This window comes from Procambarus clarkii, chromosome 54 (assembly GCF_040958095.1).
Source record: "Procambarus clarkii isolate CNS0578487 chromosome 54, FALCON_Pclarkii_2.0, whole genome shotgun sequence".
Lineage (NCBI taxonomy): Eukaryota > Metazoa > Arthropoda > Malacostraca > Decapoda > Cambaridae > Procambarus > Procambarus clarkii.
In genome coordinates, this window is record NC_091203.1 from 13,746,746 (window position 1) to 13,768,135 (window position 21,390).

A 21,390-nucleotide genomic window follows, 5' to 3' on the forward strand; every position below is an offset into this window, starting at 1 on the left:
ATTCTAATATTTAACACAATATTGACCAAATTAAAAAGGGGAGGGGGGATCACCCACTCCATACACGCCCACACCATACATGGCTAAATGGTTCAGACTCCACTAGCTCGTCACCACTAAGACACCCAATCAAGACAATGCATTACTGACACTCTTACCTCACAACTCAGATGGATGCACCCTGAGGGTGCCTGGCTGTCACCCATCAGGGTGAGGAAGACTGGCTGGACACCTTTTCTCTGTGTAAGGCGGTTGCTAACTGAATCTACCAGCCATCCTCAACGTGGGGGAAGCCGTGTACTCTCTTCCTCATGTCCAAATAAGGCCTGAGAAGCAAAAATAACCCTTATAGGACCCAGGCAGGTCCTGCAGTACACAAGGCCCTCTTTGTTCAATAGTACTCCCGTCAGCACAAGCCAGGCCGGCCAACTCCTCCACTACCGCGCGCCTCCTCGCCAACACACACACCCACACACGCACACATGCACACACCCACCCACAATTATAATTCACAGTTATAAATGAAAGAGTGCAAAATACTTGCACTGTTACATATCCCCCTATCTCCCCCAAAATGAAGCTTTTTGTAGTGGGATCCAATCAAGATTGAATCACACTCGAAAACTTCATTTAGTGGAGACATAAAATAAAAAGTGATAATAAACATATCAATAAGGTGCATAAAAAAATACAAGAAAATACATCCTAAGTAAAAAAAATAATGACAAAATCCTAGCTAAAGTATTTCAGTTCAATTTTCACTGGGTCTATTTTTTAAACAAATATTTTTTCAATATTTTTCAGTTGACTAAAATGTCTTTCAAAAGTCTCTGAAGATGTGGCACTGGGAGACACGATTTGCAGGCAGGAATGAGGGTCGTGGCGATGCTTCCCGAATTATCAGTGTCCGAATGCTGCTCCTTCAGGCGCCACAACAACGCTGTTAACTGGGGTCAGAGCAAAGAGCCTACTAGGTGCACTATACCGCTTACTCGGCAGCCCCCGTCACGTCAGGGTTAGCCCACGCCGAGCATCTACTGGCCAACGTTTTTGGGGTCCTGGCGCGACCATTGGGGCGGCAATTTTTACTCCCAAACAACAGACCCGCGCTGCTCTTCCAGCGACGTCCTTCTGTCCATATCCCTCGACGGAGTCTTCGGTCTGTACTGTCACGCTGTCTCACACACCGCCACAAGATGTTGTGTCTGCCGGCAAGTGGCAGCCAAATCTAAATTCACTTCCACTTAAACAATGCGACAGGAACACTGCTTAATTTAGTTATCTCTCACTTTTTCATCTAGCTATTTCTAAGCTTTAACTCTTACTTGAGGGGGACATTGATTTAAAAAGAGGACTGAACAAAAGTCAAGTTTGTTATTCTACACATAGATGTTTATTACCAAATTATTTCATTTACCAGCAATTGATATTTAACACTTTGACATTCTATTATTTAACACAATATTGACCAAATTAAAATGGGGGGGGGGGATCACCCATTCCATACACGCCCACACCATACATGGCTAAATGGTTCAGACTCCACTAGCTCGTCACCACTAAGACACCCAATCAAGACAATGCATTACTGACACTCTTACCTAACAACTCACCTAACCTAACAACATACCTAACGGATGCACCCTGAGGGTGCCTGGCTGTCACCCATCAGGGTGAGGAAGACTGGCTGGACACCTTCTCTCTGTGTAAGGCGGTTGCTAACTGAATCTACCAGCCATCCTCAATGTGGGGGAAGCCGTGTACTCTCTTCCTCATGCCCAAATAAAGCCTGAGAAGCAAAACTAACCCTTATAGGACCCAGGCAGGTCCTGCAGTACACAAGGCCCTCTTTGTTCAATAGTACTCCCGTCAGCACAAGCCAGGCCGACCCACTCCTCCACTACCGCACGCCTCCTCGCCAACACACACACCCACACATGCACACATGCACACACCCACCCACAATTATAATTCACAGTTATAAATGAAAGAGTGCAAAATACTTGCACTGTTACACACACATGATTGGGATTCCTCACTTGCTCTTAACTAGTTCTATGGCTTAAATTAAATTTCTTTATCAGTTCCTCACTCCTAACTCGTCCAACATCATTACCCCCAGTACTAATACAAATAATGGGTTTGTTCCCATTTCCCGTCATAATATATTTCATGTTGTCAACAATATCTCCAATTCCAGCTCCCAGATAGCAGACCCTTAACCTGTTCCCCCTATCTCTGGCACAAAACGTCCTGTCTAAATACCTCACCTGAGAATGTCCCACAACCAAAATTCGTTTAGGTACCTCCTTAACTTTCTGAGCATATTGAAGTGCCTGTGCTCTGTTGCTCTTCGTTGATTTCCGTTTCGAGTGAACTGCAGGCTCACCACAGCCTTCGTCTTCCAACACGGCAAATGAATTTGATGTCCTTAGGGCGTCTGTAGGCGGCCTTGTCAAGGTCTTCTTAAGAACCCCTGTCCTTAACGACTTTCCACGACGAGGTCTTGTTAACATTGGTCTCCTCCTTCGTTTCTTCCCGCTGCTTCAGCTGTTGTACCTCCTCTCGTAGGGAATCCATCTCTGATCTCAGAGTTCCAACTAGATTCATCAATTCCTTCACTAATCCTTCCATTATTGCTATAATAATGTTACTACAATCGGAGCTCCAGCTAACACAACCTCTCACTGTGACTGCACCTGACAGACTGTGAAAATTAAACAAATGCCTCGTCGCAACACCATGGATCACCTGACGCCATAAACATAACATCCCGCCCTATGGTGCAGCAAATTTCCCTCTAACATTCACCTCTGTTTTAGTCGCCACTCCTCTATCTACAGCACAACACAACAAGTACTTTTGAAACTCTTATCATCCATAACATAAACGTGTTTCCCAACATCTAAACTGGAGCAGTCATCGAGGACAAACCCTTCAAGCAAACTGACCTACTATCAAGAAGAAGAAAATGAGGTGTACTCTGCTTCTCAATGTGTATACCTAGAGAGTTTACTTTATTCCTGGACTATGTTCAGGTCTAAAGTATACTTGCTGTTTAGTCAGTAAGCTGTTGTCTTAATAACTTAATAACCCTCCAGAGAATGATATGTCTAAAATATTCTTAATGGTTAAGCTGTAAGCTGTTGTAAGCCTTAATAACACCCCAGAGGTTGATAGGACTAAAGTATACTCGATGGTTGGTCAGTACGTTGTTGTGGTGGCCTAAATAACCCTCCAAAGGTTGATAGTAATAAAGTATACTTGCTAGTTGGTCAGTAAGATATTGTGGTGGCCTAAATAACCCTCCAGAGGTTGATAGTACTAAAGTATACTTGCTAGTTGGTCAGTACGATATTGTAGTGGCCTTAATAAACCTCCAGAGGTTCATAGGACTAAAGTATACTTGCTGGTTGTTAAGTAAGCTATTGTGGTGGCCTTCTTAATCTATTATAGGTAGATAGGCCTTAAGCCCAACACCAACCCAGTTCTCCTTTGCTAGAGAATAAATGTACAACGCAACAGATTTTTAAAGGCGTAAAGCTTTCAAATAATTAAAGTTAAGGACAGACTCTGCTGGGCTATAATGTTGACGAGAGATAACTATGGAGGATTTGCTCCTTAGCGAAATTTCCTATTAATTCTCTAAGTATTTTAGTTTGAAACAACACCAGGTAATGTTTCAAGTGCTAAATAATTATAATTCAGAATGATACTAAGCTAATAAAAAGAATGATCAAACTGTAACTAAAAATTACCATCGTCATATGATAAGGTGTCCCTCCGGATTAATCATTTTAAAAGGAAAAGTAGTGTGGTTCATGACAAGTACTCCAGTGGCATATGACAGAAAATAAGTTTGTTTATTAATTTGCCTGAGTTTACCCGAGGGCTACTGACACTAGTGGTCTCGATGAGGACAGGAAGCCGATGGCTTGTCGAAGGTCCACCCATTTGCCTTGATATATTTTCCAGTTTGATTTTTATATTTATAAAAATGTGGAATATATCCCGCACTTATCGAAGGTGTTAAACGTTGGATACGAGCACAACAGTTCCAGCTCTCATTAAAAAGACGCTGTCAGGAGCGGCATTTCTTACTTTGTCGAAACTACTCAACAGTTTCCCTCCGAGATTGCTTGTTGGCTTCCTAGTCTCCCGGGCTGAGGCACCATTCCTTCCCCTCCCTCCTTCCCTCCTTCCCGCCCCTTTAACCATTCCTAGGTTAAATGCGATACTTTTTATAATTGATGCGATACGATAGTTGTAATTACTTACGGCTCTCTCCTTATAATTACCTTACCTCAATGCCTGCTTTTGGTGATTAATTACACACTCCACAGAACTGAACTTTAATCCAACAATTACTGCAGTAGTATAATTTAGTTTAGTTCATTTATTATGCACCCCATACCCATCTTGTGGGGTGGTAGTGGATAGGGTTACAGAGGCACATCATGGACTCACGGGACTGAACCCCTACAATTCATTTAGCTAGGCAAGTTACAGTCTTGATGAGCTAGTTACAAAATTCAATACACATTGTCACATCATCAATGGGTTCGAGATCGACCACAACTAGTTTCTAAATTAAGCAACTGACATACGTGGAGAGCTAGTGTCATAATTTATGTTTGTCCTGAACACCGCAACCCCCCCCCCCCCATCCAGTGGGCAGCGGTGGATAGGTTACAATCATTCAGTTACTACCTACAGTTAACAAACTAGGGATATTTGGCCAAGATTTCTGGTAGCAGATCATAGTAATATAATGGTTGAAATTATTATTATGATTTTCTCAGTATCTAGTTATAATTGTTGTTGTTGTTTTAGATTTAGCTACTATATATTTATATATGTATATATATATATATATATATATATATATATATATATATATATATATATATATATATATATATATATATATATATATATATATATATATATATATATATATATGTCGTACCTAGTAGCCAGAACACACTTCTCAGCCTACTATGCAAGGCCCGATTTGCCTAATAAGCCAAGTTTTCATGAATTAATGTTTTTTCGACAACCTAACCTACCCAACCTAACCTAACCTAACTTTTTCGGCTACCTAACCTAACCTAACCTATAAAGATAGGTTAGGTTAGGTTAGGTAGGGTTGGATAGGTTCGGTCATATATCTTCGTTAATTTTAACTCAAATACAAAAACATTGACCTCATACATAATGAAATGGTAAGGTTTATCATTTCATAAGAAAAAAAAATAGGAAATATATTAATTCATGAAAACTTGGCTTATTAGGCAAATCAGGCCTAGCATAGTAGGCTGAGAAGTGAGTTCTGGCTACTAGGTACGACATATATATATATATATATATATATATATATATATATATATATATATATATATATATATATATGTCGTACCTAGTAGCCAGAACGCACTTCTCAGCCTACTATACAAGGCCCGATTTGCCTAATAAGCCAAGTTTTCATGAATTAATGTTTTTTCGACTACCTAACCTACCTAACCTAACCTAACCTAACTTTTTCGGCTGCCTAACCTAACCTAACCTATAAAGATAGGTTAGGTTAGGTTAGGTAGGGTTGGTTAGGTTCGGTCATATATCTACGTTAATTTTAACTCCAATAAACAGCAATTGACCTCATACATAATGAAATGGGTAGCTTTATCATTTCATAAGAAAAAAAATAGAGAAAATATATTAATTCATGAAAATTTGGCTTATTAGGCAAATCGGGCCTTGCATAATAGGCTGAGAAGTGCATTCTGGCTACTAAGTAAGACACACACACACACATATATATATATATATATATATATATATATATATATATATATATATATATATATATATATATATATATATATATATATATATATATATATATGTCGTACCTAGTAGCCAGAACGCACTTCTCAGCCTACTATGCAAGGCCCAATTTGCCTAATAAGCCAAGTTTTCCTGAATTAATATATTTTCTCTAATTTTTTTCTTATGAAATGATAAAGCTACCCATTTCATTATGTATGAGGTCAATTTTATTTTATTGGAGTTAAAATTAACGTAGATATATGGCCGAACCTAACCAACCCTACCTAACCTAACCTAACCTATCTTTATAGATTAGGTTAGGTTAGGTAGCCGAAAAAGTTAGGTTAGGTTAGGTTAGGTAGGTTAGGTAGCCGAAAAAGCATTATTTCATGAAAACTTAGCTTATTAGGCAAATTGGGCCTTGCATAGTAGGCTGAGAAGTGTGTTCTGGCTACTAGGTACGACATATATATATATATATATATATATATATATATATATATATATATATATATATATATATATATATATATATGTCGTACCTAGTAGCCAGAACTCACTTCTCAGCCTATTATGCAAGGCCCGATTTGCCTAATAAGCCAAGTTTTCATGAATTAATTGTTTTTCGACTACCTAACCTACCTAACCTAACCTAACCTACCTTTTTTGGCTACCTAACCAAACCTAACCTATAAAGATAGGTTAGGTTAGGTTAGGTAGGGTTGGTTAGGTTCGGTCATATATCTACGTTAATTTTAACTCCAATAAAAAAAAAATGACCTCATACATAATGAAATGGGTAGCTTTATCATTTCATAAGAAAAAAATTAGAAAAAACATATTAATTCAGGAAAACTTGGCTTATTAGGCAAATCGGGCCTTGCATAGTAGGCCAAAAAGTGAGTTCTGGCTACTAGGTACGACATATATATATATATATATATATATATATATATCGTACCTAGTAGCCAGAACGCACTTCTCAGCCTACTATGCAAGGCCCGATTTGCCTAATAAGCCAAGTTTTCCTGAATTAATATATTTTCTCTAATTTTTTTCTTATGAAATGGTAAAGCTACCCATTTCATTATGTATGAGGTCAATTTTTTTTATTGGAGTTAAAATTAACGTAGATATATGACCGAACCTAACCAACCCTACCTAACCTAACCTAACCTATCTTTATAGGTTAGGTTAGGTTAGGTAGCCGAAAAAGTTAGGTTAGGTTAGGTTAGGTAGGTTAGGTAGTCGAAAAAACATTAATTCATTAAAACTTGGCTTATTAGGCAAATCGGGCCTTGCATAGTAAGCTGAGAAGTGCGTTCTGGCTACTAGGTACGACATATATATATATATATATATATATATATATATATATATATATATATATATATATATATATATATATATATATATATATATATATATATATATATATATATATATATATTATTTAAGTGTAATATTTATTACATTTTCCTATGTATATTTTTATCACTAAAATTACTTATTAGATTATAATAATTTTTATTAATTTGGGCTTAACAGGGCTATATGATCTTTCCTGCTAGGCCAATAAATTATGTTGCCTGACCTTTTAAGCCTTCTCTAAACCAGGGTCACATAATTATACATCATTACTGTATACTTCCGGTAGACTATAATGGTTGCCAAATGGCCAGAGGTGTCGGGAAGCTTAGAGGGGGGTAGATGTAGTAGAGCACTGGAGGGAAGGCTACGTACGGCACGTGTCTAATGGGAACACGGACGAGATTGACAATGGGGAAGTTATCCTTGGCGGCTTCCTGGTTTTCTATGATGGAGTCCGGTTGCAGGATAGACTCGTCCCGAATGTTGACAGTGTTGGACGACGAGCTGGAGCCAGACCAACACTCAGACATGTACTCGTCTAAGTCGCGATTCTGACATTTGCTCACGTAAGCCACCCTGAGTTGAGGCAAAGAAAAATTTATATAAATAAATGACATTGATAATAGGTAAACACAAAATTATTATCATCAGATAACACTAGTTAGTATCACTTAAGTGAACATAACTAGGTGAGTACCTTACCTTTCTTTCTTTATTATGCACCCCATACCCATCCCGTGGGTGATGGTGTAAAGGATTACAGAGGCACATAATCGGTTCAGGAACTGAACCCTCTAGTTCGTTTAGCTAAGCAAATAACAATCTTTTGACGCTAGTTACTGTTATATATACATGTACACATACTCATGCATACATGTACATATACATACGTATACATATATACATACACATACATACTTAATCACCCACATAAATACACACACCAATAATCTTTTGTGTCACAAGTGATTCAACAAGAGGCTCACAATAGTCACTATACAAGGCACTTTACATCTATGATGAGTCACACAGTTACTAGTCTTGCTACACACCCACCCAACTGGGCGACAGCTTTACAGTCATGTGCATGCATTACTTACAGTAAGCAAATTTTGGATACTTTTCTAAGATTTGGGGCAGCACATCATTATGTATGAAGTACTTACACATTTCTTGGACACTAATGATGGTGTTATCTCTAAATTCCATTATTTTTTCACATTCCATTATATAATGACGCAAAGAATGCGAATAAATCTGCTGACAGAGTTTACATTTAGTCAAATCTACATCAGCAGATGTCACAAATTCCCAGAGGTACTTGTAGCCGAGCTTAAGCCTAGCAGTGGTATCATCTAGAAGTCTGCTAACCTTATTGGATGACCCATAGACGTGCGGTACTTCCTGCATAATAGAACGATGATAGATGGAGTAACTGGTGTGAATTTCACTTTGCCTCAAGTCTTCGAAATTTAGTTGATGTTACCGGAATATTACTGCTCTCAGGCTGCTCAAAGGCAGTCCAAGTTGGTAATCAATTCCCTCTTTACGAGCAAAAGTCTTGGCCAACTCATCAGTTCTATCATGCATTCTGAGACCAATATGGGAAGGAATCCACAGGAGACAGACTGAATCCATCATTGATTATTTCATTATATCTGTGTCTAGCTTCAGAGATAAGCACGTCACAGTTATGCCTTGGGGAGCTGAGGGCAGTCAAGGATGACAAGGAGTCACTTACAATTAGCGTGTCAACTTTGAATTCATATACGCGCTCGAGTGCAAGGATTATGGCAACCAATTCTGTTTGAAGAGTGGAGGCCCAGTTACTTAGACGCGCTCCACACTCATGGGAGAAGGAACCATCTCTCCCTGTCACAACAACTGCACTTCCAGCTGCACCATGGGACTGATGCAAGGATCCATCAGCGTATATACTCTGGGAAAGGGAGCGCTCTCTGACTAAATGATCAATTTGGCTTAAGGCAGTGTACTTTGTTTCTTGTCGAAGCAAGGTTTGTTCTTTAATCAGCTTCTTGGGTGGGAAAGGGGGGACAGTAATTTGAAAAGGAGTGATCTCCCATGGGGCAGGAAAGTGTCGTTGTTGTCACTCTTGATAGCGGTGATAAAATTTATACATACTGAGCACAGTGGCAGTTTCGGTAAACAATTTGGAGGGATGCTGACCTTCAAGGAAGAAGGCTTGGAGGGCTTCAGTGCAGGGGTTAGAGTGGGTTAGCCTAAGCATCTTGATACCAATTAAAGCATTAATATCAGTGATACGATCACTTACACATGAAATATTCAGTTCCTTCCTCATGTTTAGTAATTTAGTTGTACGGGGGCATCCGAGGATAATCCTCATGGCTTCGTTTAGCATCTTTTCAAAAGATGCAAAACGAAGCCATTTTTCGAAGAAAAGCGAAAAGATTTTCGCTTTTTCAGCACTCCAAGCATTCTCTCAGGCACTAGAGCAAGCATGGGTGCAGCATAATAAATTAGAGACCTAATATATGAGAGAGACATCATTTTGATAATTCTCACACTTACATCATAGCTTGGATGGTAGCCTGCCACAGCCTTGAGAGCATGGAGCCTCTCTCTACATTGGCGACCAAGTCTGGCTACAACATTGAGGTACAGTGGAACTTCAAGACCAAGGTATTTGTATTTGGTTACATAGTCGAGCAGAGAGCCATCATGCAACTGCATTTTGCGAACGGCCCCACGCCGCCTGGGTGGTCGTCGGTTCAGGATCATTGTTTTCTCTACTGAGATGACTAAGCCTAGTTCCTAACATGTGTGCAATACAGAGTTCAGTACATTTTGGGTGTTGGTATACCCATTTGTGTGGATCAGTATATCATCCGCATAGCCAATAATGTGTTCGCTGGGACTTCTGGTTACTGAGTTTAAAAGTGCATTGATTAACACATTGAACAGAGTAGGACTGAGGACACCTCCCTGTGGAGTGCCAAGTTCAAAATCTCTCGTTACACTCCTATGCCCTTGGAAGAGTACAGTTGACTTCCTGTTGGATAGACAGCCTCCTATCCACTGTAGAATCCATCCTCCAACACTCATTTTAGGAAGTTCGCTCATAATGACGTGTGGGTTTGCAATGACAAAGGCTGACTTAAGATCTAGGAAAGTGGTGTATGACCTATCAGTATGCAGGGTGAGGAATGTGGTAATACAGTTATGTACGCTCTTTCCATGCGTAAAGCCATATATCTTGGGAGACAACATGTTACTAATTCTGTAAAGGAGACGGTTGAGAACCATCCTCTCAAGTCACTTACAGAGACAACTAGTGAGGGAGATTGGGCGAAAAGTAATCGGCTGGTTTGGTTTAGGAATGGGAATATTAAGACTGTTGTTCCATGACTTTCGAAGCTCCCAAGTTACATAGCTCATATTATACAATTCAAGCAAGGGATTCCCTGGAACTAGCAGAAGTATATGCAGTATGCCGTAAGTAACTCCATCCTCCCCGGGTGATGTAGCTTTGCCTTTATGTAGAGCAGAGTCTAGTTCGTATTCATTAAAAAGTATGTCACAGTCATCCTCCTGATGAAGCATGAAGTCAAGGAGCCTTGCTCTATCAGTATATCTATTATTTAATTCATTCTGTGTGGGTAGAGGATGACTGTCAAACCTGGAAGTCGTGGCCCAAGCATCAACAAGCTCATTTGCTCTGTGCAGAGGATTAGGGTACGAGATCTCTGCAGCATTTTTCCCTTTGATCTTGTTGATATCCTTCCATGCCCGACTTAGTGGCGTGTGAGAATTGAGACCACTGACAAAAAGTTTCCTAATCTGTCTGCCTCAGCTCTACCATACTAGGTGAGTATTAAGTCTACAAAGGTATTAATATAATCAAATACGAGCGTACATTTCAGAGCTCTTTATTCTAGGAGGTCAGACCCCACTCCCAGCCTGGTGCATTATACAGGGAAGAGACGGTAGACCTCCTACGCAAAGTGCAACCCTCTGGTACCATGTGTACCATGATCCACCAGATCAAGATACGATTTAGAGGGGACCAGCCCCTTACCCGGTCAGAGATCCTGGACTTGATCACTACAAAAGCTCCTGCTGCACCACTGGACGTCGTCAACGATGGAGGACCCCAAATGCTGTTCATCATTGCCGCAGCATTACAGGGTCTGTTCGACCTCACCACCCTCTCTGATCTTCAGGAAGCGCATATGATCCTCACCCCACCGTATCACTCACGCAGCCAGGACGGTGTTTGTTCGGAGAGTGAGCTACCTACTCTCTGAAAAAGCTGTCACCGATGTCGTCACCAGCATTAATGACCAGAACCCTTCCTTAACCGCTGTCGCTGTTAAGTTTATTCCTGTAAACGACAGCCACCTCTCCACTATGAAGGTTACTTTTACATCGCATGAGGAAGCTACCTTTGCTGCTAACAACGGCTTCTGGTCCTTTGGTATTGCCAGTACATCTCGCCAGATCACCAAGGAGTACCACCACAGACATCGTCAGTGTTTAAAGTGCTACAGCTACGAGCACATCACGAAAAAGTGCTCCACTTCCCAGGACCAACGGGAAGTGCGCCGGGAACCACCACTTTAAGGACTGCGTGAACGACTGTCTTCACTGCCTTCTCTGTCAAGGTGAACTTACTGCCGTCTCCGCTGAGTGCCCCCGAAGACTTGCAAAAATCAAGAAGATGACTGACGCCAGGCAGGTCAACACCACTCGCCGTACACCATCAACTTTCAACGTGCAAGGCGCCAACTCTCCAAACCTTCCGAGTGGGGGCGGAGCTTCTGCACAGCTTGCAAGCTAATGGGGGCCTAGCTCCCAGTCCGCCAACCATTCATCGACTCAGCCGCAACAGCCACACCCTCCCACTGGCAATCATCAAGCCAGCCTTCACCACACCAGTTGCTGGCCCCCAACACCGTTCATAGAACCGTCTTTGCACTTAAACGCACGGCAGAAATAATGGCAGGCACGAGCTACAAGGAATTCGTCCGAATCCTCAATATACTCTACACTGTCAATGGCTTCCCAACGTTTACTGTTTCAGAGGAACTCGTTACTCCAGCGATAGCCACCACTACGAATTCAGCTTCTGACATCACCCCCACCCCATTCTGCTGGCCACCATCCTCTGCAACCTACTACAGCGCCAATCAACCCTTCGGTATCTGTACCTACAACAGCATCACCGGCTGTAGATTCTAGATCAACCACCAACTACTACAGTTGTACTTGTGACTTCACCAGCTTCACCGGCACCTACACCAGATGCTTCAGCAGACCTCCACCTGTCTTCTGATGATAACTCTACTGCCTCAGATGACATTGAAGCACACTCACTTCCCCAAACACGGTAAATAATACGATTAACTCTCCTGTGGTCACTGACCTATGTCGACAACGTGTCGATACTACAATTGGATCTCCAGAGTACAGAAGGCTCACCAGCCTTATATTTAACACGAGCTATGAAGAACACATGCTGGATTCAGAAACTGCCCAGGCGTTCCATGTTCCTTCCCAAATCATTCTCACAGAATGCGACGAATCTACACTGGCAGCTGGACGTTTCCCCAAGGACTTCCCCGAGCACAAGAAAAACCATCAGACGATGACACGTAGCAAGAAGAAGTAGAACAAAGAAGACACAGAAGCAAGAAGAAGGAAGAAGAAATAAGAAAAAAGAGAGAAGAAAGAAGAATCAAGACACTACCAGAGACGGATTGTTAACACCTAGAATGAAGAAGTACTGTCACTGCTGCTCTTCCTGATCCGACTCATAGCCTAGCCAGTTGTGGGGTTGTTGCAGCTTCGATTCCAGACACGCAGCTGGGTTTAGCCCCTGGCTCTTTCTCTACAACTTCAGCACTTCCTCTCACCGACTTCTCAGCTGTCCCCACTTCAAGGCTCGCCCTAATGGGTATTTTATCCCGTATATTATTGATTGATATTGCGTACATTTAAGTCTACTACGGGCTCACAATAGCCCGTGCTACTTGGAACTTTTGTTCCGAGTAGTTGAATCTGAAACAACTACAATAACTTGTATTCTTAATTGCTGGTTGGTCAGTAAATTGTTGTGGTGGCCTTAATAACCTTCCAGAGGTTGATAAGACTAAAGTATACTTGGTGGGTTGTCAGTAAACTGTTATGGTGCTCTTAATAACCCCTCAGAGGTTGATAGGACTAAATTATACTTGCTGATGGGTCAGTAAGCTATTGTGGTGGCTTTAATAACCCTCCAGAGGTTGATGGAACAAGAGTATACTTGCTGGTGGGTCTGCAAGCTGATGTGGTGGTCTTAATAACCCTCCAGAGGTTGATAGGACTAACGTATACTTGCTGATTAGTAGTATGCATCGATCAGTCTCAGGAGACTATGGTGATGCGCTCTGGTTGTCGGTCTGGAGTGACCTCTCAACCTCTGGAGGGATATTAGGACCACTACAACAGCTTACAGACCAACCAGCAAGAATACTCAGTAAGATATTATGGTGACCTTAATAACCTTCCAGAGGTTGATAGGACTAAAGTATACTTGCTGGGTTGTCAGCAAGCTGTTGTGGTGATCTTAAAATTCCTCCAGAGGTTGATAGGACTTATTATACTTGCTGATGGACCAGTAAGCTGTTGTGATGGCCTTAATAACCCCTCAGAGGTTGACAAGACTAAAGTATACTCGCTGGTTGGGTGAGGTCAGTAAGATATTGTGGTGGCCTTAATAACATCCAGAGGTTGATAGGGCTAAAATATACATGCTGGTTGGTCAATAAGCTATTGAGGTGGCCTTAGAATCCCTATAGAGATTGACAGGCATTAAGCCCAACATCAAATCAATGTACATTAGAAAATATACGCACCAAAGATTATACAATGGTCGCGGTAAATCAAGAATTTTCCTAAATCCGGTTTTATGTTTATATTTAAAGTATACTTGGTTAGTAAGTTTTTGTGGGGGCCTTAATAAGCCTCCAGACGTTGACAAGTCCGAGACCCAACGCCAAACCTAAGCTTACAATTGCTATGTAAACAAAATCAGTCTTCACCTAACATTATTCATTTTGTAACTAAGTAGGCCTACAGTCTCTGCCATTAGTCATACTAGGCACAAATACTGTATGTGCCTGGTATGTCTACCGATTATATGTATACTGGCTACTAGGTACGACACACACACACACACACAGTGAGGCAGACCCAGACATAGTGGCAATAGTGGAAACTAAAATAAATGGCATGATCTCGGATGCAATCTTTCCAGAGGGGTACCAGGTGATAAGAAAAGAAACAGAGACAGGGAGGAGGAGTGGCACTCCTAATAAAGCATAAATGCAAGTTTGATGAGCTGGAAAATCCGGGTACCAATGAAAGCACGAGCTTCATACATGGAACTCTGATAGTGGATGGGAAGAAGATTGTAATCTTGATACTCTACAATCCCCCACCAAACAGTAGAAGGCCCAGGCAGGAGTACGAGGACAGCAACAAGACATGTACAGATGAACTGCAGAGGGCAGCAACTATAGCGCATAGAATGAGAGCGAAGCTGCTGGTCATGGGGGACCTAAATCACGGAGAGATAGATTGGGAAACGAGGAATCCCCATGGCGGGGAGGAGACCTGGGGAGCGAAGCTGGTAGACGTTATTGACAGGAATTTCCTAACACAGCATGTGAAGGAAGATACTAGGGAAAGAGGAGGGGATACGCCCAGCCTATTAGATCTCATTTTCACCCAGAATGTAGAAGACATCGAGCAGTTGGAACTTGAAATACCACTAGGAGCCAGTGGCCATTGTGTCCTAGTCTTTGACTTCATGATGGAGCTTAAAATTGTGACCAAAGGACAAGAGGTCCGGGAAAGGAGACTTGATTACAGAAAAGGGGACTACAGAAGGATAAGGGACTACCTGGGAGAAGTGCAGTGGGAGGAAGAACTTAGAGGAAAAACAGTGCAAGATATGATGAACCAAGTCATATGGAAATGCAAGGAGGCTGAAGAGAGATTTATTCCAACAATAAAGGAAAAAAGCAGGAGGGAATATAATAACCCATGGTTTAATAGACAGTGTCAGGAAGCAAAGGTGAGAAGCAGGATGGAGTGGAGGAAGTACAGAAGACAAAGGACAGAGGACAACAGGATTAGATGTAACAGAGCTAGGAATGATTACATTAACATAAGACGAGTGTCGGAAAGAAATTATGAGAATGATATTGCAGTCAAAGCGAAAAAGCAACCTAAATTACTATATAGCCATATAAGAAGGAAGATGTCGGTAAATGACCAAGTGACAAGACTGAGGAAAACAGAAGGGGCATATACAGAAAGCGACAAGGAAATCTGCGAGGTACTGAATGCAAATTTCCATGGAGTGTTCACAACCGAGCCTGAGCAGCTCCCATTGTTAGAAGCGATTACCCTAGATGAAAGACTATCAGATATAGAGGTGACAGCAGAGGAGGCAATGAAACAGTTGACAACACTGGATGCAAATAAAGCTGTTGGACCAGACAAAGTATCACCGTGGATACTTAAAGAGGCAGCGCAGGCTCTCAGCGTGCCTCTGGCAATGATCTTTAATGAGTCACTTATGTCGGGAGAATTGCCCAGTTGCTGGAAGGAGGCAAATGTCGTACCGATTTTCAAGAAAGGTGATAGGGAGGAGGCACTTAACTACAGACCCGTATCACTGACAAGCATCCCCTGCAAAATACTTGAAAGAATAATTAGGCTAAGGCTTGTTGAGCACCTGGAGAGCATTGGGTTTGTAAACAAGCACCAACATGGGTTCTGGACAGGGAAATCATGCCTAACAAACCTTTTAGAATTCTATGATAAAGTAACAAGGATAAGGCAGGACAGAGAAGGCTAGGCAGACTGCATATTTCTTGACTGCCAAAAGGCCTTTGATACAGTACCGCACATGAGACTGCTATACAAACTTGAGAGGCAGGCAGGAGTAAGCGGAAAGGCCCTAGTATGGGTGAAGAACTACCTAACAGGAAGGAGCCAGAGGGTAATGGTAAGGGGCGAGAAGTCGGACTGGCGAACAGTAAAAAGTGGAGTACCTCAAGGATCGGTGCTGGGACCAATCCTCTTTCTAATTTACGTAAATGATATGTTTACAGGAGTGGAATCATACATGTCAATGTTTGCGGATGACGCAAAATTAATGAGAAGAGTTGTGACAGACGAGGATTGTAGGATCCTCCAAGAGGACTTAAACAGGTTGCAGAGATGGTCAGGGAATATACCAGTCGCAACATACCAGTTGCGTTGCTCCTGGGAGTATGGGTTCGAGTCACTTCTGGGGTGTGAGTTTTCAGTTGCATATTGTCCTGGGGACCATTCAGGCTTGTTCGCATTTGTGTTCCTCACGTGTGCCCCAAAGAATGAGGTGATTTGGTAAAATGCTATGCCCAAGATTACTATCCGAGTGCCGGCGGTGGGGTGGTTCAAATAGCCTCGGCTATCACCTCATTTTGTCCGGTCGTGATGGTCAAGTGGATTAAGGCGTCTTGTACATACCAGTTGCGTTGCTCCTGGGAGTATGGGTTCGAGTCACTTCTGGGGTGTGAGTTTTCAGTTGCATATTGTCCTGGGGACCATTCAGGCTTGTTCGCATTTGTGTTCCTCACGTGTGCCCCAAAGAATGAGGTGATTTGGTAAAATGCTATGCCCAAGATTACTATCCGAGTGCCGGCGGTGGGGTGGTTCAAATAGCCTCGGCTATCACCTCATTTTGTCCGGTCGTGATGGTCAAGTGGATTAAGGCGTCTTGTACATACCAGTTGCGTTGCTCCTGGGAGTATGGGTTCGAGTCACTTCTGGGGTGTGAGTTTTCAGTTGCATATTGTCCTGGGGACCATTCAGGCTCGTTCGCATTTGTGTTCCTCACGTGTGCCCCAAAGAATGAGGTGATTTGGTAAAATGCTATGCCCAAGATTACTATCCGAGTGCCGGCGGTGGGGTGGTTCAAATAGCCTCGGCTATCACCTCATTTTGTCCGGTCGTGATGGTCAAGTGGATTAAGGCGTCTTGTACATACCAGTTGCGTTGCTCCTGGGAGTATGGGTTCGAGTCACTTCTGGGGTGTGAGTTTTCAGTTGCATATTGTCCTGGGGACCATTCAGGCTTGTTCGCATTTGTGTTCCTCACGTGTGCCCCAAAGAATGAGGTGATTTGGTAAAATGCTATGCCCAAGATTACTATCCGAGTGCCGGCTGTGGGGTGGTTCAAATAGCCTCGGCTATCACCTCATTTTGTCCGGTTGTGATGGTCAAGTGGATTAAGGCGTCTTGTACATACCAGTTGCGTTGCTCCTGGGAGTATGGGTTCGAGTCACTTCTGGGGTGTGAGTTTTCAGTTGCATATTGTCCTGGGGACCATTCAGGCTTGTTCGCATTTGTGTTCCTCACGTGTGCCCCAAAGAATGAGGTGATTTGGTAAAATGCTATGCCCAAGATTACTATCCGAGTGCCGGCGGTGGGGTGGTTCAAATAGCCTCGGCTATCACCTCATTTTGTCCGGTCGTGATGGTCAAGTGGATTAAGGCGTCTTGTACATACCAGTTGCGTTGCTCCTGGGAGTATGGGTTCGAGTCACTTCTGGGGTGTGAGTTTTCAGTTGCATATTGTTCTGGGGACCATTCAGGCTTGTTCGCATTTGTGTTCCTCACGTGTGCCCCAAAGAATGAGGTGATTTGGTAAAATGCTATGCCCAAGATTACTATCCGAGTGCCGGCGGTGGGGTGGTTCAAATAGCCTCGGCTATCACCTCATTTTGTCCGGTCGTGATGGTCAAGTGGATTAAGGCGTCTTGTACATACCAGTTGCGTTGCTCCTGGGAGTATGGGTTCGAGTCACTTCTGGGGTGTGAGTTTTCAGTTGCATATTGTCCTGGGGACCATTCAGGCTTGTTCGCATATATATATATATATATATATATATATATATATATATATATATATATATATATATATATATATATATATATATATATATATATACAGCCCTTTCTTTTCCACCTGGGTCAGCAGGCGGCTTTACAGGGTTAAAACCTCAACACATCAAGCAAATGTTAAATCCCGTGGTTGGTGATGCTGCACAAGATCTTCTTATGGAACTTACAAGGTTCGTCAACATGTGTCTGGCTGGTGAGATACCTGAGGTCATCAGGCCTCTCTTTTTTGGTGCCTTCCTCTGTGCTCTCAAAAAGAAGGACGAAGGAATCAGGCCAATCGCTGTTGGCAACACTCTCTGACGCCTGATTGCCAAGGCTGCTACGAGGGTTGTCAGCCAGCAAGCGGCTGAATTGCTGAAACCAATCCAGCTAGGATTTGGAATCCCCCAAGGCTGTGAAGCGGCTGCCCATGCAGCACGAGCATGCATCACCAACCTTTCTGATGAAAAGGCCCTGTTCAACATGGTCAGAAGAGATGCAGTACTTTGTGCCGTACACCGCCATTTCCGGCCCCTCTACCCGTTCATACTATCGTGCTACAGTGGTGAGCAAAACTTCTTTTCTGCTAAGTCTTAAAAGAAATCACCGAAAGCTTGTCCAGTGAGTTCAACATCTGGTTTTTGGATGATGGCACCATAGCTGGCACCGTAGACCATCTCTTGGCAGATATCAGGAAAATAAGGGAGCTAGAAGTAAGCCTGGGTCTCGTCCTGAACCCTTCCAAGTGTGAAGTAGTCTCTTCCAACCCAGACATCGTAGCTAAAATAAGGTCTGCCTTGCCTGGAGCCCATGTCATTAGGGCCGAGAACAGCACCCTCCTTGGAGCCCCCCTCGGGTCTAACACCATTGAGGAGATCCTTGACAAGAAAATCGCAGATCTTAGGAGGATGGAAGGCTGAATAGATGACATCGACGCCCGCGATGCTTTTTATCTCTTCACCAAATTCCTATCCCTTCCGAGGCTAACCTACTTTCTGAGGTGCACCCCGTCTTACGACAGCAGAAAGCTTGAAGAGTATGACCTCTTACTGAAGACCATGCTGGAAAAAGTTGTTAACCTCTCCCTCAACGAATGCCAGTGGAAACAAGCCACTCTTCCTGTTAGGCTCGGTGGCTTGGGTGTCCGCACTGCTACCCAAATTGCTGTCCCAGCCTTCCTGTCTTCCTCCTCAGCATCAGATGACCTGGTTAAGGAAATTCTACCTGACACCCTGAGTGATGTAGCGGGGATACAGGACCCCCACTACACTGAAGGCGACACGAAATGGGGTGCCATGGCAGACCAGCACTCAGACCAGCCATGCCGAAAGCCAAGAAACAATCCAGTTGGGACAGCCCCATTGTAGACAAAGAAGCCACAGCTTTGCTGGAGGCAGCAACAACCCCCAGTGATCGTGCACGCCTCACAGCTGTGCAGGCTCCCCATGCAGGGGACTTCCTTTTGGCAGACCCTATGTCTGCGACAGGCACACGTCTTGATCCGCAGGAGCTCCGTATTGCAGTCGCTCTCCGTCTTGCTGCCCCTATCCACACTGTTCATAGGTGTATTTGCGGCGAGGCAGATGCTGACGAATATGGATTGCATGGCCTGCACTGTGGAAAATCTGGTGGTTGGCACACTAGACAGGACGAAGTCAATGACATCATTAAAAGAAGCCTTGCCTCTGCTCAGTGTCCAGCAGAGAGAGAGCCCCGCAACCTACTGAACCGTGACTCTGTTAGCTTTGCCGGCCGACCAGACAGAATCACACTGCGACCGTGGAAGGGTGGCAGACAGTTGGCATGGGACTATACTTGTGGATCCACCCTGGCAACCACATACATCAACCTCTCTGCCGGCACAGCAGGAGCCGCGGTATCACGCAGAGAAAGAGACAAGTCAGCCAAGTACAGGCAATTAGATCATCGGTACAACTTCGTTCCAATAGGGTCTGAGACCCTAGGCCCAAGGGGAGAGAGTGTAAGAAGGTTTCTCAAGGATCTTGGTTCCAAGCTCATTGACACCACAAGAGACCCTAGAACAGCAAGTTTTCTCTTTCAGCGCCTCAGTGTCGCGATCCAGAGGGGGAATGCTCGCTGCATCCTCGGTTCTTGCCCGGCGTCGGAGGAGTTCGAGGAAATCTACAGCCTCTAGGAAGCGAACTTTTTTTTGTGTCCTCTTAATGTTAATTTTTTGTATAAAATCAGATATGTAACTGTATAACTTGCATAATAAAGTGTACACCATAAAAAGAGGGGGGTGGTAGGAGAAGCGAATACTCTTACGTATTCAGAGTTAAATGGCAAGTTTTTCCTTGAATCCTCTATGTTCCCTTCTCTGAGGCTGTGGGTCCCTATAATTGCACCAGAGGTGGTACCCCCCTATATATATATATATATATATATATATATATATATATATATATATATATATATATATATATATATATATATATATATATATATAATATATATATATATATATATATATATATATATATATATATATATATATATATATATATATAACACGAAACAATGGGTATTGAATGGAAGTGATTTGTAGAAAGCCTATTGGCCCATATTTCTTGATGCTTCTATATTGGAGCGGAGTCTTGAAGTGGGTAGAATATAGTTGTGCATTAATTGGCTGTTGATTGCTGGTGTTGACTTCTTGATGTGTAGTGCCTCGCAGATGTTAAGCCGCCTGCTATCACTGTATCTATCGATTACTTCTGTGTTGTTTGTTAAGATTTCTCTGGTGATGGTTTGGTTGTGGGAAGAGATTATATGTTCCTTAATGGAGCCCAGTTGCTTATGCATCGTTAAACGCCTGGAAAGAGATGTTGTTGTCTTGCCTATATACTTAGTTTTTTGAGGCTTACAGTCCCCAAGAGGGCATTTGAAGGCATAGACGACGTTGGTCTCTTTTAAAGCGTTCTGCTTTGTGTCTGGAGAGTTTCTCATGAGTAGGCTGGCCGTTTTCTTGGTTTTATTGTAAATCGTCAGTTGTATCTTCTGATTTTTGTCTGTAGGGATAACGTTTCTATTAACAATATCTTTCAGGACCCTTTCCTCCGTTTTATGAGCTGTGGAAAAGAAGTTCCTGTAAAATAGTCTAATAGGGGGTATAGGTGTTGTGTTAGTTGTCTCTTCAGAGGTTGCATGGCGTTTCACTTTCCTTCTTATGATGTCTTCAACGAAACCATTCGAGAAGCCGTTGTTGTACTAGGA

The 21,390-nt window shown here is 42.7% G+C and overlaps 1 protein-coding gene across 1 annotated transcript in view; it reads right to left on the minus strand.

Moving 5' to 3' along the window:
* Positions 1 to 7,291: 7,291 nt before the first annotated feature.
* LOC123771386 (lysozyme C) overlaps positions 7,292 to 21,390 on the minus strand; it is a 62,941-nt gene continuing 48,842 nt past the window's right edge. Inside the window, exon 5 of the mRNA XM_045763894.2 lies at positions 7,292 to 7,776. Within this exon, the coding sequence (XP_045619850.1) occupies positions 7,488 to 7,776 (289 nt within the window). The 3' untranslated portion in view covers positions 7,292 to 7,487. The remainder of the gene's footprint in view (positions 7,777 to 21,390) is intronic.